The sequence below is a fragment of the Bombyx mandarina genome, chromosome 01 (genome assembly GCF_030267445.1).
Source record: "Bombyx mandarina strain Sakado chromosome 01, ASM3026744v2".
NCBI classification, from domain to species: domain Eukaryota; kingdom Metazoa; phylum Arthropoda; class Insecta; order Lepidoptera; family Bombycidae; genus Bombyx; species Bombyx mandarina.
In genome coordinates, this window is record NC_143208.1 from 19,014,816 (window position 1) to 19,033,501 (window position 18,686).

An 18,686-nucleotide genomic window follows, 5' to 3' on the forward strand; every position below is an offset into this window, starting at 1 on the left:
AGTTTGTTCCTAGAGCTAAAGGTATCATGAGAATTATTCGATCTGATATATCCATAGAGACGAGTAGAAAATGAATCTGAGAAGTTACCTCCAGTGTTTTATTTTTCTACACTTGTGCACTTTCACAGATATCAAGCGATGGAGATTACTTAAATTACTGTTTTTCCGTTTAATTTTCAAGAAGTGTTCCAGATGTTAAAAACATTGATTTTGTCAATAAGCACTGAGTTACTTAACTTACCGCTTTGCTGATGAATAGGCAAACGGGCACCGAGAACAATATAACCTAAAAAAAAATATAGCGGTATTTATTTAAATAAAACGGTAACTCAATAGTATATTATTTCTATAAAATTATTTATTGTCCGAAAATAGATTTCAAAAATTATAAAAATTGTTTGCGATGTATATTTTAAAATACCTGACCCGACCGAATTTGTCCTGTCAAAATGGTTAGCATGAAAAAGGCGTTCAGTATTTTTCGAGTTTAAAAATATTCCATCAACTTTTCCAATGTTTTAATTTATCAACCTCACTTTGATTACAATATAATTTGAACATTTTTTAATTAAAAATAGCCATATCGGTCCAGGCATTTCCAAGTGATGTAATGACGAATATTACTTTTAATTAAAAATAAATAGATTATTGTTAAAAATTCGTAACGAACAACATCAAGCTCAAAAGCAATCACGGTGCATGATGACGTCATAAGTGGCAAATTTTTAGTATATTTATGTAAAACCTTGTACGTTTGAGCGCAATTTCAAAATATACGATTTTTCGATTCTTATTTTAGATAATGATTTCATTGTTCTATTCTTATTTTAACAAGTACAGATATTAAAGTTACTACATTTAAAAAATATGTACCTTGATTTCAAGTATCTGAGATTACAATTGCTTAAATGTAGGTGACCATATTCTAATTGACTAAATTTTGTAGAAAATAAAAATTAATAACTCCAATTAAAATTTTCATTCTTATCAAAACACTAACGCAGTAGTAAGGTATTAATTGCTTTTCAATATTGCTGTGGGCAATTGCTTTGTAGCTGTCTAAAAATAAAAATAAAATGATTTTTGTGTGGAGCATTTCAGTATTTTTATCCTCGGTTTTCTTTGTGAATTGTAAAATACCTTCTATGGTAACTAAGTACATTTCATTATTTTTTTATAAATTAAAGCTAAAGCTACAAATTATCGCCCTGGGTTTTCTGTTTTAGCATCCTGTATTAGTTGCACGTTCATCCTTAGATTGGATGCCCAGTAGAGTCAATTCTTTATATTCTGACGTCGGTGCTTGGAGTGGAAAATTCGTAAGTTTTTTGAAAATTTACATTTAAATTTTATTATTACTGTTCCAATAATCATTTTTATAGTATCCTAGCTAGATTCTCATTCGTCTAAGTAAAGGTCAGCCATTTTTTCGAAGTAAGTAGAGAAGTACGAGTTCTAGGAGGTTGGATATTCTTTTAAAGTTACTTACTTAGATAAAATCTCCACTTCGTTTATTATTTAATGCTTATTGTGACTGGAATTTATTATCTTTCGGGTTTTATTTGTTTTTCTCTCATAGCGACCTGTGATGGATGAAATAGAATCTGACGAGGCTCTAAGGTTTTACCAGTTTTTGAATTATTTGGATGGAGGCAGTTTTGGTACTGGTAAGAAATTATTATCATGTGTTAAAAAACTAAATAAGTAGAAGACAGATATTTACCGGTTCGTAAATTCTAATACCTATTTTTTAAAGAAAAATTAAGCTTTTAAGTCATTGTTCATTAAGTAGTTAAGTATTTAAGTATTATCAGTAGTTATGTATTATCAGACATCTCAGCTACCCCGAGGGAAATATCTTACAGTTTTTATGGAATAATATTTCTCGTTAATTAGTTTTTCGATAGGCTTTTTACTCATACCGGAAGATGTAGCGTGGGTTACAGTAGGCCTCCCACGAGATGAACCCATGACCTATTGAGGTTCGCGGGAACCCGCTGGATGCAAGCAGCGTAGGACCTATCTTTGAGGCGAGGCTTGGAAATGCCTATGTCCAGCTGGCAATGGACGTTTGTGGGCTGATAGAATCGTTTTTTGATAGCACAATTTACTCTGGGGAAAATGGTAAGTGATTGGTTGGTCCTTTTTGAGCATTGGTTAGGTATTCCGCCTGGTTTTCTTCATTGCATTTAAGTTTGCGGTTATTGTAGACTGATGAATTTTTCTCCTAACGTCACAAGTTACTTTAAAATTCTTTCAATTTGATACCCACTCGTAAGAGCAAAGCAATCTTCAAAATGTAGAGTACATTTATTATTCCTTTCTTTATTGGCACATCAGTTAAGGGTCCTTTTCACGAGTATATTTTAGTTGTTTGGCCAATTGATTCATTAGAGTATGTAAATCAATCTCATAGGTACCGTGACACAAATTTTCACCACGGTTGACTTTTCCACTATTACTTTCAATTAGTCTTATTTATGGCCTTCCTCGTGGTGGCCTATGGCATTCTTCAAGTCGAAGTTTCCAATAAAAATCGGAACTAAACCTAAAGCAGTGCTTTCGTTTGTCGTATTCTCGCCAAACTCGCAATGTAGGTACAAATATTGCGAACTGCATTGGCTGCGTTAGAAACACATAAGAAGGCGTATAGGAAAATAACTGTATTTTTTGAAATCCCTATAATTTTGACACACATACCTATTGATTGCATTGCAAATCTGAGACCATGTAGATTAACTTTAAATTACCTAAGTGTACTCGTTACTTTAACAGTAAATTCATACTTTGATTCCTATTAAATGGATGTATCGTAGTTGTAATTATCATTCCTCTGAGCTTATGATTGTTCGTTTAGGTCCAATAGATGAATTCGTTGACGCTATGTATAGACTTGCAAATTACATGAAGCAACAAAATAGTAGAGAGACACAGGCAAGAGGAATGCGAGAACAAGAAGCAATTAACGGGGCGAAAGGTAAAATAGTTTCAATAAAATTATTCTGTGACTTTAGCGAATAATTCTGTGACTTTTTGGGGAATAGCATTAAAACAGTTTTGGAAGTAAGCACACTAATTATATTTTAATAAAATTCTTCTGTGTCTTTAGCGAATAATTCTGTGACTTTTTAGGGAATAGCATTAAAACAGTTTTGGAAGTAAGCACACTAATTATGCGAAAGAAACGTAAGTTCTTCTGTACTGGAGAGGTCAAAGAACCAATTGTTAACAATAAAATAATTTGCAAGGTACGTAACAAAATGGGTGGATTTAAATTAAATCATAATTGAACTATTACTTTGCTGTAATGCAATTATCAATTTTTTATTGAATTTAGGACCGTATATTGCTGCCTATTGCTGGAACTTCTTGCAGAGATGCCATAATGTACTGGCATCCAGATTTGACGGAGGAACATTATTGTGTCGGAGCCTTGGAATCCAAGAGTCCTGTTCACATTATGGATCTTGAAGGTTCGTAATCAATTTATTACTAACGTTATAGTATTTCCAAATCTTTATTTTTTCTATTTGAAAACATCGCACACTCTTATACTTTGGTTTTGTTACAGGTGAAATATATTGCAAAGGTGACGACTATTCAAAAAGGGAATACCTTCTTGCATGTGACTTTTATGAGGACCAAGAAGCACCCGTTGCCGATTTATTGCAATACTACCCTGACCCTGATCCCGAAATCACACCCAAATTATTTTAAATAACACGAGGAAAGTTTAAACATCATGCATGCACGGATGTTTAATAAACACTAAAATACATACTTTAATATACTTTACAAAAGTGTTTTAGTATCCCTTCCAAATATATATTTCTGTTTGTATATCTATACGAATTCTTCGGGACGGTACCGATTCCGTCATTTTACCGTAACACCACCGTCGCCGTTGAGGAGTTTATTCTTGCTACCAGAAAACGCTGAAAAAACGGTACAGGCATTCTGTGATCAATACTTCGTAGTTACATCATATTTTGAACTTGAATTCTAACTATTCAGGTTTGTGTTAGTGATTAAGGCCTAATTTCGATCATTGGGCAAAGTAAGAAAAATACAATATGATACACTTTAAATACATAATAATTTCTGCGATTGCACTTCAAAATGTGTACCTGATCTCATAGATAAACTTCGAAAGCTCTACCCTCAAATTTGTTTACCAGCTTAATTACCTAGGGCAAACTGTCCAGCTAGTTAGATCAAACTTTGAAAAAGAGGGCAGCGTTCGGAAATACCGCAATATCTCAAGACGAAAGCCTTTGACCAGTGTGTATTTCTCTCATTGTGACATATGAAACTGAAAGAGGCTATGCGTGGAGTTTCCCTGTAAGATCAAGAAGCATGAAAACCGGCATAGCTGAAAGGATTCCGAGGTTGAAGTGGCAATGAGCAGGGAACATTGCTCGCAGAACAAATAGCTGCTACAGCAGAAAAAATCTAGCGTACCAGAAAACTTAGCGTGGGTAGGTCTTCCACATGGTGGATCGACGATCTCTTGAAGGTCGCGGGAATCCGCTGGTTGCAGGCAACGCAAGACTGGTAGTTGTGAGTAGGCGTAGGTTGACGCCAACGGTTGAGTCTGAGGCTTAGATTGAGTCCAGCAATGGATATCTGTAAGCTGAAAGAAACACAGATACAACTGATAAGCTTAATTCGCTTCCCTCTTCTATACATTAGAACATAATAAAACTGTTATGAAGACAGCTATAGAAAAATACTCTTGGGTATCAGTATCAAGGAGGAGTCTGTGTGTATTGTCCATAAAATGACTTCTTATGGACAATACACGGAGACTCGTAACGTTATTTTACTATATTTTTTAGGTGGATAGAAAACTCTTCAAAGTAATAGTTATCCCAATACCGAAGACAGCTTAGATTTTCTTTTTTTACATAATTCACTAGTTGTTTATGATAAAATTTATTGAAATCCAAATTTTTATTTTTTGTATTTTACTACTTTGCTAGACTTATTTCACTAAAATTGAAATAACCATTTACACTTATCCATTAATTTATATTTTAATGCCCTTTTTTTAAACAATAAACTTTTATTATCACATTTTGAGTCGTAATGAAATCTGTTATTATTTACTCTCTTACTCATAACATAATAAGACCAAAAAAAAAAGTTACTCTGCATGAGACGGCTTTCCTCGCAATATTAAGGACTTTTTGGCGGGAACGCGAGGAGTGAAGTTGTGTGATTTGTTTTATTTTGTCTATTTAGTATTTCTTCAGGTTTAAATGTGTAATAATGGTGGTTTATTAACTGTATAATATCTGTGAAAGTGCACAAATGTGGGAAAATGAAACAAAGCTGCTGGACGTAACTTCTCGGGTTCCTCCAAAAAGTCCACTGAAAAAATCTCAGTAAATGACCATCATTTTACTGCGATTATATTTCATCTCATTTCATTAAATTTCATCCCAGTTGATTAATGTTTCAAATTAATCATCTTCATTTCATTTCACTCCATATTATCATTTTTCATAAAATTAAGAATATAAAGGAAAATAAGACATGACTTAAAAGTCTTAGTTACCAGGTCATAAAATATCTTAAAAAAAAATAATCGCAATATTAAATTTGGTGTGTAATCTGTGTTTTGCGTTTTGTGTAATGAATTGCAAGCGACATTGTATTGAATAACGTACAGTATTATTTCTGCGTTTTGTTTCACCTTTTCCCGTTTTCCATGGATCGTAGTTGTGGTTTCAGCATGTTTCATTTTCATGTTTTCATCCCTTTCGTGAGTCCATAGCGCATCGACAAAATATCAATATTCACATTATTGATTAATTAATATGAAGAGACCTCAACCTCCTTTCTCATTTATATCTAAGATTTCGTACAAAATTAATCTGATGTGAAAATTTTTCAAAGGTTAAAGTAAAGGGGTGCATATTTAACCTGTTGAGTTAGTTTCAAATAGTATCGCAGAAAAGATAACAAAATGGTCGAAGAAAGAATAAAAATGCGGAAGCAGTTAGGGTTGCTAGAAGGGGTCGCTATTATACTGGGAATAATCTTCGGAAGTGGGATTTTCATATCTCCAAAAGAAGTCTTAGAAAAAACTGGTTCTGTATGGAGTGCTTTGATTGTGTGGGCAGCTTGCGGTGTACTCGCCACTCTTGGTGCTATGTCGTATGCTGAACTTGGTAAGTACATGTGTATTAACTTATTGTATTTAAACTATAAATTGAGCTATTTGTACAAAAATTAAGACGATTTTATAAAAAAGCAGAATAGTAGGACCAAAAGACGTCTAAAGAATAAGGCACCTGGTGCATAGTTATCCAGGGCTGTCACTATGTTGGAGTTCAAAATCTGCAGGCAGTTATCTATTTTTTCTAATGAAATACATCCTTAATTCACGAATATTTCCACAGTGAAGGTATAACATTGTGTAATAAAAATAAATATACCTGCAAATATTATAATTTGCTTAATTAGACAGTAGCAGAACAACTTTTGAGCACAGGTAGGTATCAGGTTATTTTTGCCGTGGAGCAGTAATGCGTTTCAGTAAGCACAGTTTGCAGTAAGACTTTGGTTTGAATGAAGGTGCAGCTGTTGTGCTGTGAAATTAAGGCTTTAAACTAATAGTGTCTCAAGTTGGGTGGAGGCATTTACATTATTGATATCAATGGGTTCGGGTAATTGCTTAACAACCAGGTTGTCCATAAGCTAGTCCTCCCATGAAACCAATAAAAAGAAAACTTTTATTAAAATCACTGAAGATTATTCTAAAACTTTTAGATTTTTTTTTAAATGTTCATTGACATAAAAGCCATTTTTCTCTAGGAACTACTCTCGCTCAAAGTGGAGGAGATTATCATTACATTAATGAAGCATATGGTCCATTACCAGCCTTCTTATATCTATGGGATGCTAATTTTGTCTTTGTGTAAGTATCTCTTAGGGCTGGGTCAAGAATTATAAGTTATTTTTAAAAAACCAACCACTTTTTTTTTATTGCCCTTGTAGGCAGATGAGCATACGGCCCACCTGATGGTGAGTGGTTACCGTCGCCCATGGACTTCAGCAATGCCAGAGGCAGAGCCAAGCCGCTGCCTACCGCTAAAACCACCTTATTTATTATCTCTAGAAAGTCAGATAATTTGTACTTAACTTTTAATTTTCTTTTTATTCTTCACAATTATAATTTTTTGTTGTTGAATAATAATAGATGTAGCCAGTCATTTCAGCCAGAATGTCACATATATGACTCCAGGCTTTGCTGCAGTCTATGTATATAACAGTACACACAGTATACACAGTACATTGCTTGATTTCTTAACAATTCATATATGGCTTGGATTATTTTTGTGTATCAAATCTTTCACAAATCCTGCTTGCACTTATTTCCGGTACTTTCTACCATTCATAGTTGATAGTTCATAGTCATAGATGATAATTAATATGCTAATAACAACATTTTGCTACATTGGTAAATGTACAGGTAGAAAGTTTTTTGTGCAACAAAGGAATGATAGATTCAGCCCACTTCAAAGCCAGTGGTGGCATTCATGTAGTGATCTACTGAAGCTTTGGTATACATTTAGCAGACTATGACTCCTTGTAGTTAAAAAAATGTAAAATGGATAGCTAAGATATCCTGTATATTCCATACTTAACATATCTTATAATTGTTTTAGACCAAGCACTAATGCAATTATGGCTTTGACATTCACAAACAACATTGTGGAGCCACTATTTCCTAACTGCCCAGTAAATCACATCAGTCGGAAATTAATTGCAGCATCTACTATATGTGAGTTTTGTCTAGCAATAAGATTATTATATTAATAAAAAATTTCACACAGTCATCTTGTAAAACAAATATTCTAAGAAACCAGTGACTTGAAAATGCTTACTGTAAATGTTACATTTATATATTATATAATAATATGTAAAAAACATCTACATAAAATGTACTATTAAACACATGTAATGTTACCCAATATTAAAACTTAGTCAGCTTTGAATTAGTTGACTATTTATCAGTGAACCAGTAAAATCATGAATACTTGAAGATTATATTTTACAGGTATTCTAACATTCATAAATGCTTATGACATTAAGTTCACAACAAGGATACAAAACGTGTTTATGTTTACGAAGATTATGGCTTTGGTTATTATAATTATTGGTGGCATTGTGTGGATATTGAGAGGTAAGGCTTGTATTAAATTATATAAATTGAGAAATTGTATGTAATGTATAGATATTGTATGTCAATGTATATTTAGCTACAACTTTAGCTAAACAAAGTAAAGAAAAAAACAAGGTTATAATAGCGTAAAAAAATTGTGTTCATTGAAGGATGGTGCTCTGGAAAAGTATCTAAATTATTTTGATATTCTTCAGGTGGCACAGAGCATTTTGAAAATGGATGGGAAGGCACAAAAACTTCAGCTGCTGACTGGTCTGTGGCATTCTATTCGGGAATATTCTCTTATTCAGGATGGTAAATTATTTCAATATTTTTTTTCAATACTTAACCTATTTAGAGTAACGTAACGTAATAAGTAAAACAGCAGTATTAAAAATCTCAAAATTACCTATGTTGTTTTCCTTTCCCTTACTGTTTAGGAGGTTGCTTTCGAGTATGTATGTACATATACATACATTTAATTCTTTGGTAACCTGTACAGGCTAGACCATTTGAAGAGATTTAATATTAGTTAAGGTATCTAGAGACCTGTTGTTATGGTTGTACAGTAGTCTTGTTTTCATACTACGTAAATATTCTGTAGTATCCTGAAAAAGATAAAATTAATTCTAAATTAATTAATAATTACAAAAAGTTAATATAATTAATTAATAAAATTTTCAGTCATTATAATAATATTAATTATTTAGGTATGCCTTATATCAATAATCCTTCAGGTTGGGCATGAGCGTGCGTTTCCCAACACGGCATACTAATATCCTAAGAAATTCATTCCTGTTACTATTTGCCTACAGGAGCTACTTGAACTTTATGACAGAAGAATTGAGAGATCCATACGTCAATCTTCCGCGCGCCATATATATATCGTTGCCACTGGTCACTGTTATATACCTGCTTGCTAATATGTCATATCTCGCTGTACTGGGACCAGTCGGGGTGAGATCAACGGAAGCCATTGCTGTGGTACGTATATTTGCGTGTACAATTAAGTTACCACGAGTTAATTTAATTCTCTTAGACTATTAGAAGGCAATTTCTTTGTTTTATATAATAATATAGATAATAAAAAAAAAACGTCAGATTAATGTTATTGTTTACAGCAAGTTTTTAAAGAAGTGGAATAAATACTATGTTACACCCTTGCTTCATATATGTTTAAAGTAATCATTGCTTATAGAATATGCCTCGTTGCCCACCCTTTTTTTTTTTTTTTTTTTTTTTTTTTTTTTTTTTTTTTTTTTTTTTTTTTTTTTTTTTTTTTTTTTTTTTTTTTTTATTGCTCTGGTGGTTGTACGAGCTCACAGCCCACCTAGTGTTAAGTGGTTACTGGAGCCCATGGGCATCTACAACGTAAATGCGCCACCCACCTTGAGATATAAGTTCTAAGATCTCAGTATAGTTACGACGGCTGCTCCACCCTTCAAACCGAAACGCATTACTGCTTCACGGCAGAAATAGGCAGGGCGGTGGTACCTACCCGCGCGGACTCACAAGAGGTCCTACCACCAGTAAATGTTCGTAGATAGTTTTTTTTCCTTCTGTGATGAAGTATGAGAGCAACCTACTGCAAGTTCATGCGATCTGTTAAAATGCACTTAGAGTTCCAGAAAAAGAGTTATTATTTAACTAATTCTAGCTGTCTATGCTGTCTATTTTTGCCTACTATTTACCTTCTGCAAGTCAAAAGATTATTCACAATCAGTTTTCAATAATGTATTGGGATGCTAATTGTAATTAATATTCTTTAAACTTATACATAAGAATTGTCCTGTCAAATGTAATTGGTATCGATATCTTATAACCATAGGATATTCTAAAAAACCCCGACAACGTTTGGATAGCCGTTGGTATATTCTAATGGAGAAATTGAGTTTCCTGCCGAATCTTAGCGGGTCGCGATTCAGATCCGGTAGTGAATTCATTCGCGAAGCAGCTAGTCATAAGTTGTTAGCTTTCCTTTTGAGGCGCTCGGACAGCTGCTAGCAAACCCCGCCCCTCCTGGCTGAGTCTTTGCTCGCCCACCTGTCCTGGTGAAACTGGAAAGGCCTCAGGGCGAACAGTAATCCTTCCTTCAGAAAAAAAAGAAATTGATCGCTCAGAAGACGACGTCGAATTGAAAATAATGAATTGACAACCCTTTTTTTCCTGACTGTGCTGATATCCTTCAGCTTCTTCTTGACGTGTAGGTGAGCTCCCGGGGCTCAAACCGGAGCGTTGCTAATACTGGCCCTAGCAAGAGCAGTGCTTCGCAGAATCTACCACCGGATCGAAAACGCGACCCACTGTGAAGATCCGGCGAGAAACTCAGTGGGCTGTGTCTGTGGGTTAATTTACTTGTCGAGCCCTTCGTCGCAAGCGACGGGGTATATAGTAAATATACATTGTATTAAGGATGATCACCGTTCCCTGACTTAGGATTTCGCGGATCACGCCCTGGGTTGGTTTAAGTGGGCCATGCCGACGCTAGTAGCCGTCGCGATCCTCGGCGGGCTCTCTGTGCACATAATGACGTCATCGCGCATGTGCTTCGCTGGAGCCAGGAACGGACACATGCCGGAACTTCTCGCCCACATCAACGTAAAGTGCATGTCGCCGATGCCTTCGCTCGTGTTCTTGGTGAGCGCTTTGTATTTTTATAAGGTTTATCATTAGTTGAAACTGGCAAACGAGCAAGAAGAAGCTTAATGCTCATACAGTGAGTAATGTAAGTATTTTCATATTGTCAATGCTTTACAATTAGTTTACTTCTTTATTGGTGGTAGGACGTCTTTTGAGTCCGCACGGGTAGGTACCACCACCCTGCCTATTTCTGCCGTGAGGCAGTAATGCGTTTCGGTTCGAAGGGTGGAGCAGCCGTTGTAACTATACTAAGACCTTAGAACTCATATCTAAAGGTGGGGGGCGGCATTTAAGGTGAGCTCGTCCACCCATTTATGTAATAATTTAAAAAAAGTTACTTTTCAATTACCCTGATTTCGTTCATGGTTCTTTGAACCTTTCTGACTGTACTGTGTAATAAGGAAATTGTGATTTTAAGATTTTATAGACATAATAGCATTACAAGATATTGGCGCTAAGATACAATGGGCATTAAGTGGAAACTCGTCAATTTTCTTTTATTTGTTACTACAAATTATTTTTACTATTCAGTGCATGAGTAGGGCACCATTACCTCTGACAGAAGCTTATAGATATCGCAATGTTAATAAGGCCAGTTGCTGTCGCATCTATCAAACCGAAACCAATGAATAATTCGTGGTGGTTATAGGCGAGGTGGTGGTTCCTACCCAGAGGACCTTGTGTTTGTTGCAAAGACAACACTGTGATGTCCACGAACCTACCACTCCTTATTCGCATCTGGCCCTCGTCTACCAACACATCCCTAAAACTTTAAAATAACCGTGCACCGACCATGATGGTTGTTAATTAGGTGTTTTTTTTTAAGATGCTGATGTCGTTATTAATGTTGATTCCGAATAATCTGACATCTTTGATAACGTACTGCACGGTCGTCGAGTCTTTCTTCACCACGTTGAGCTGCAGCGCTGTACTTTGGCTGAGATACAAGAGACCAGAATTACATAGACCTATACAGGTAGGCGTATCTTATGATTCAACGGCTCAGCTATTTTTGCTAAATATTAATAACGGTTTTTTTTTCGAACTATTGTGCTTCGTAATGTTATTTTTAATCATGTTTTAGCGAATAATTGGGTCAGTTCAACTCGCGAAATGTTGTCGTAACCGTAAGGCCCGATACCAAAGCTAAACTGTTCAAACACGTCGACGATTTATTAAAAATATTGTATTTTTTTCTCTTCATTGTACATAACAGGAAGTACTGATGTAGCAAAGTAATTTATACATCTATATATTAATACGTGAAGCAAAAATTTTGTATCCCTTTTTACGAAAATTGCGCGGACGGAGGAGTATGAAATTACACACACTTATACAGAACATAAAGAAGGAGTGCAGAATGTCAATTTTTTTATGCATAAAAAATGCAATAAATCAATAAAGAAAACATTACACACACTACCATGTATTTGACACAACACATATACACACACACATATACTCTGTTTTTATTGTCAAACTTTTGTTATTGTTGAAAGTCTGTGATCAAATTGAGAATAGATTAATATTGTTTGTCTTTAATATTATTTGTCTTTAATGGAGTCTTGGGGAAATCTATTATTATAGAAGTATAATAATAGTCTTTGACAATAAACCATAATGATGTCTAAACATAAAATATAAATTTATAGTCGAATTTCGACTACAGAGGGACCACTAGTTTATACAAATAAATGTCGACATGGTGTGAGGGAAACGCTCAATAAACTGAAACGATAAAAATACTCAAACAGCTTCCAGGAAATTGGAACGTACTTTCAAATGTTAATAATTGAAAAGTGACGTTACTTCATAAGACTTCTTATTGATGTTAATAGTTTTAGATAAGATACACAAGCCTCTAGTCTTTGAGTTACCCAGTTTATTAAGTAAAGTAGTATAATATCGATTGAGGGTCTTACTATGTACTATCGTATACTAGCTTTACAGCAGCAGCATCGCCTGCGTGAACAACAATTTTAAAATTTGGCCTTTCTTGTCCGTGTAGGCGTACGAAAATCGTATTTTTTTAAATATAGTACGATCATAGATCTAAGAATTTAGTCCAAAAAAATACAAATAAAATGCACAAACCTTTCTCGTTTATCGATATTTCTATCAGTGAAAGTCGTATCAAAATCGATTTTGTGATTTAGACGAAGTTAGCGGAAAAACAGAGTTACATTGTTTTATATTATTTAAAAGATAATTAGGTGCTGTGTTCATGCAAATTTTAGGTCGTAGGGTTTTTATGAATGCAATTTACTCACTCTAAAATGGTATTTTGTAGATATTATCATAAACTTAGCCAATATGCATAGATACCATTTAGAGTCAAGTAATTGTGTGGAAAAAAAAAGTTGATGAATGTAAATACTGAATTTGCATTTTTTTCTGTGTCACAACTAAAGTGCTTTAGCATAATATGTTCCCTTTTGCGCTACATCTTCATAGCGTAAAATTAAATATGTATTTCAGCTGTTTTTGTATTCGCGAGCGATTCCATTAAACCTGTACTGTGTGCTTAGTGCCAGTTTTTTAACGTTCTCGATAGCGTAAACGTTAACTCTAATTTGGAGGCAGTTGGAACAGCGCCCCTAGCGGCAAACGTAGGCAAACTATCCCATTCCATACAAATATGAGCTAACTTTTACGCTATCGAGAACGTTAAAAAACTCGCACTAAACACACTTGTGTAGTTAATTCAAATTTGATAACTAATGTGTAGACCGGCTTGATTACCATCGCCTCAAACATTTCTGCCGTGAAGCAACCATTATAGTTGTAGTCTAGTGTATTATGGAATATACGTTATTCCAACGCAATTTAAAATTTCGACCTTGTTGTGTCAAGGATTTTAGCGGCTAGCGTAACCTTGTGGTCTTTGTGAGTTTCGTTTTTTCGTCATGTAGAATTAGGGCAAGTCTACAGATCTGCGCGAAAACGCTCTAAGCTAAGACTAACGTCAATTTAAAAATTACCGCATTTATTACTTACATTTTCATTTTCTCTTTAATGCCAACAAAGGCAGAAGACGATACGGCCCCGATGGGTATTGGCCGCAAGTCCAAGGTTATCTACATTGTGTTTGTATTATAATAACGACGTTGTGTCTTGATTTATGTGTAATTTTTGTCTGTATAATTTAGCGTTATAAGACGTTGTAGAATTGAATTATCACTCTGAATATTTCTGTCGCGAATCGGTTCTGCGTACCGGAATTATATCGTGGCGGCGACTTTGCCGCAATCGAGACTACGATCTCTTGTCTCAAGGCGAACGTCGGCAATTACGCTGTAATGTCCATGGTCACCAGTAGCGGTTCGATGCCGACATTTATTATGCCCTTAAATCCACAAAAATAATAGAAATTTCCACTGTACATTTTTTGGTAGAAAGTGCATTACAGTATAATATGTTACTAGTAATGTAAATATCGAGTCGATATAGTAAATATAGTAGACAGTTGTATAGTTAAATTCATTGTAGTATTACTATCACTAGTAGTAGTAGTATATGTTGTAGAGCTTCATGCATGCTGACGAATCTCTGGCCTTGTCTCTCTATGTTGCGTACAGTATCGACCTTTTGGATGTGTTGGGTGAAATGTTAATAAATGTTATCAGGTTCAACTTTGGATACCGGTGATGTTTGTGGTGATCAGTACCATGCTGCTCGTGGTGCCTGTGATCAGCGAGCCATTCGCCGTGCTGGCCGGTGCCGGTATGACCCTAGCCGGAGTACCGGTGTACTTGTGTCTGGTCCGAACAACGCCAAGTTCAATCAAGAGATTGTCTGGTAAGTGGTCTATAATAATAATAAGCCCATTTTATTTCCAAAAACAAAGAAAGAAAAAAAAAGAAAAACACCTTATCAAATAAAAATTACAAAATTAAACATAAACTTGTGTTTGGAACCCCATTCGGGTATAGGCCTTCTCCAGCTTGCTCCACTCTTCCCTATCCTTGGCTTTGTTTCTCCATTCTTTTCCAATTGCTGCTATTATTTCGTCGATCCATCTGCTCCTTGGTCGTCCTCTTCTTCTTTTGCCCGCTGGTCCTTCCCATGTTGTAATTTCTAATGTCCATGTTTATCCGTATATCTCGCAAAGTGTCCTGCCCAGCGCCACTTTTGTGTCAGAGCGTACCTGAGAGCATCTATCAGCTTTGTTTTTTCTCTAATGTATTCGCTTCTTATCCTTTGTATTTTTCTTATATTCAATATACTTCTTTCCATCGCTTTCTGACAGGTCGCTAATTTTGTTTTTATTTTTGTGTTATAAGTCCATGTTTGGCACCCATATAAGAGAGTCGGAAGAATACAGGTATCCATCACAGTCTTTTTCAGGTGAAGACGGAAGGACCCTTTTAGAATTTCCTTTAAGCTCCAGAATTTTTTCCAAGTTATATTGATTCGGCGTTCGACTTCTTCTTCATCGTTGTTGTCTTTAAATGAAATTAATTTTCCGTAATTTACGTGATCTAATAAATCTACAGTGGTTTTTACAGATGTTCCGTTATAACTACTGAACCATGCATCCGATTGACTTGAAACTTGGTATCCATGTAGAAAATACATGTACATAATGGATAGGCTAATATTTATATGAGTGTTGGACTCACTACACCAGTTGCGGGGGCGTTAATGATAAGAATGTTTGTGAGGGTGAGAAATAATAATGTTAATTTTAAATGCCCAGCGAAGCGGACGGGTACAGCTACTAAATAAATATAAATAAATATTTACTAACAATCACGCCACGTTAACTGATCCCGTGCTAAGTGCGTAAAGAACTTGTGTTACATGTACCAGATAACAAATATATATATATATATATATATATATATATAATATAAATACAAATTAGTAAGAATCTTTAATGAGAAATTATGCTTTTTGGCTACCAGACAATGTTTTAATTTTCTAGTGATGTGATGATGGTATTTAAGATAAGGAAAGCAACGATATTTTTCTGTGCTATGTGCTATGCATCTTTGATGTAAAATTTAAAGAACAGTAAATAATTAACCACAATACTGCTGGCAACCTGTCAGCAGCGTATTGAAACGTAAACAGCATAAGTGTCAATTCTGCTTAAACAATTCTACTATTGTCAATTCATAATCAAATTACGAAATTCAAGGTTCGGTACGGAAATAAAAATTATTTATTTATTTTTACAGTCAGATTCACGTATTTTTGCCAGAAGATATTCCTGTGCGTCGTCGAAGACAAGGAAGAATGAACCGTATGAGACACACAATAGAAATACGTTTTGATTCTGATCTGAAGGAAATTTTGAATCTCTTTGTGTAGATTATAATCACTTGGTGTGCATTTTATTTAGCGCTTAGTTTCATCATTGTGCTTTTGTGTCGGCGATTAGGCCAGTATACTAAGCTTGAAATAAGGACGGAAGCGACTTGTTCTAAAAAATACACGAATTCTGTCAGAGGGAAAGAGACAGAAACAAAGTTGTTGCCCCTCTCTATTAGGATGTAACTGTTTTCACAAAATATAAATAATAATTTCATAGTAGTAAGTTATAAATGACACGAGAGAGTTCTGATAAGTCGTTTTCGTTCTAGTTTTATTGTATTATTTATTATATATTATAGATTGTCTGTGTGCGTTGTTGTTAATTCGTTTTATAATATAATACAGTAATCACATAATATCTCGAACGTAAAGTTTAAAAAACACTTTTAAGTGTTCATAAATATGTTGCCACGCGGTTTTAACAAACTCAAAGATAAAATTAGTTTACAATATCAATAATATAATCAAATAAAGAAGCACAGGTTACACGTTCATAATGAGAAAATTTGCAAATATACTATTTCTTACTAACGTAATATTGTTCCTTAAGGCCTAACCAAAGGTACTAGTTAATGGTGATACGGTTTGCAAACGTAATAATTTTTTTTATTTGATCTACCCAAAAAAAATATTAAAATATATAACGCTAATTATATATTTTTTTTCTACTCGTGCTCCCTCCATTGTAGTTTGATTGCAATTGGCGTTACAATTCAATCGGATTTCAGAGTCACACTAAGAATGTACTAAAGTCAAAACACAATTAGGGTTTTAAATACACTAAACAAGACCATAAGAGATAAAGTTTGTTTAACATCACATTGGGCGTCTTGAGTGAACATCGCATTAAATACTTTTTGGAGTTATTACGTTTTATTTTTTGAACGGTGTGACGAATGTTATAGGAAGATATCGGAGCATATAGGTAGGCAATAGCGCGCAGACTGACTTGCGACAAAATGCTTGAATCGCGCTTATCCTAAATTAGTGCTTGTGTTTGTGCCCGGTAGCTAAATAAAAGCGGATCACGTCACGCGAACACCGCTTAATGTAAAAAAATATCTTTTAAATAAATGCAAGGTCCCTCCTATAAATACGGCTTACAGAAGCTTTTATGTTCCTTTGCGGTATATATTCAACGCATTTTGCTTTTGTTTTGATCTGTTGCGTGGGGCTGCCAACGTTGATTAGAAAAACAAAATTCTCGGCTTATTTTAAACTATTTAGTAGTTAGTATTTATCGAAATGTAAATTATGGTTGACTAATTCGAACTCTACGTGCTAATAGGACTTGTTTTTTATTTGTATTTGTACAAGGAATTTGTTATGAGAAAAGAATTTAAACGTTTTTTTTATAATAATCTCTAAAAAAGTAGATTCAATAAAAGTGAAAATAAGGATCGACCATACATTTTATTTAGTGATACATTTGTTTGTTTCGCTATTGACAATACTACATTAAGGGATCTGAAATGATATATTTAACATTTTGTTGATATATACTCAATATTACAAATATATAATTGGTAATGCAAAGAATGTATGGTTTTATAGAAATATAATTACTACACTACGTAGTAATTATATGTCAAATGAAACAAAGCACCCTAGACATTTTTAATGTTTAAAATATACATAATTTATCTAAACAGCCTAATTTTTGTGAGTACAATCACATCGGACACATGTATTTACTAATTTGATTAGTAAATTATTTTTTGTAATTTTACAGTATTCGGCTTATATTCGTTATCTTTGTATTAATTCTAAATTGATATTACTATACAGACACTTAACTTTTATACCATAAACATATAAGTAAGTTGGCAACCCTTTTAGTGTAGTGTATTCAAAAACGCATTTCGGTAAATGCTTGAATTAAATTTTATTACACCTAGGTAGAAGAACTAATGTAATATTGTCCCTCTGGTTCGCACTCTTTACAATGCGAACCGCAACAGAGGTGTATAATGGCGATACCATTTGTAGTCCCGTATATAGTATTTGTAGTCCCGTAATACGCACAAGTATTAAAAACAAAGTAAGTCGGTGCTCGGTCGTTGTGAAGTCACAAGATGAATAAAGTACGTATTATTTTTATGTATAGAAGAAACGTCATTAAATTATTTTTATTTTTTTGAGCAATTTGACAACTCACTTGAATCTTGCAGTTATAAAGCATTGTTCTAATTTGTGAATTAAAAACGAATGACCGGCGAAACGAAGTGCCATAATATATTATACGGAAATTGTAATGTCACATTTTAAAATGTAAGTTTAAAATTACTCATTTCAATGAAGACGCGTGTGATAAATTAACAAAAGGGTAAGAGTTAATTAAGAATTCGTAAGGTACGTTCGTCCTTCACACTTTGAACTGAGTAAGATACATAAGATCCCGTGTTCGAATTGCAAATGCTTTAAAAATGTTCATAGGTACTGCACACGGTTTGGCAAATAATCTTAAAAATAACGGCGAAACCATCTAATTCTATCCATCCTTTTGAGCCTTTTAAGCTTTTAAGACATAAATGACGTTACACAATATATGTTT

At 34.3% G+C, this 18,686-nt stretch overlaps 2 protein-coding genes across 3 annotated transcripts; both read left to right on the forward strand.

Moving 5' to 3' along the window:
* The first annotated feature begins 633 nt into the window (after nt 1–633).
* LOC114249222 (uncharacterized) lies at nt 634–3,800 on the forward strand. The gene is made up of 7 exons (XM_028182710.2): nt 634–1,148; nt 1,227–1,319; nt 1,580–1,667; nt 2,858–2,977; nt 3,133–3,248; nt 3,338–3,473; nt 3,572–3,800. Exons 1-7 carry the CDS (start codon nt 1,077–1,079, stop codon nt 3,715–3,717), a joined length of 771 nt encoding a protein of 256 aa, XP_028038511.2. The 5' UTR covers nt 634–1,076; the 3' UTR covers nt 3,718–3,800.
* A 1,839-nt stretch (nt 3,801–5,639) lies between these two features.
* Nucleotides 5,640–16,717, forward strand: LOC114249214 (Y+L amino acid transporter 2). Of its 2 annotated transcripts, XM_089731823.1 has the most exons (11): nt 5,705–6,176; nt 6,823–6,925; nt 7,677–7,792; nt 8,069–8,194; nt 8,389–8,488; nt 8,989–9,157; nt 10,610–10,810; nt 11,640–11,789; nt 13,841–13,885; nt 14,440–14,611; nt 15,997–16,717. In XM_089731823.1, exons 1-11 carry the CDS (start codon nt 5,972–5,974, stop codon nt 16,056–16,058), a joined length of 1,449 nt encoding a protein of 482 aa, XP_089587949.1. In that variant the 5' UTR covers nt 5,705–5,971; the 3' UTR covers nt 16,059–16,717. The 2 variants fall into 2 exon arrangements, with proteins under 2 accessions (XP_028038500.2, XP_089587949.1); XM_028182699.2 differs by lacking the exon at nt 13,841–13,885 and having other exon boundaries at nt 5,640–6,176.
* The last annotated feature ends 1,969 nt before the right edge of the window (nt 16,718–18,686 follow it).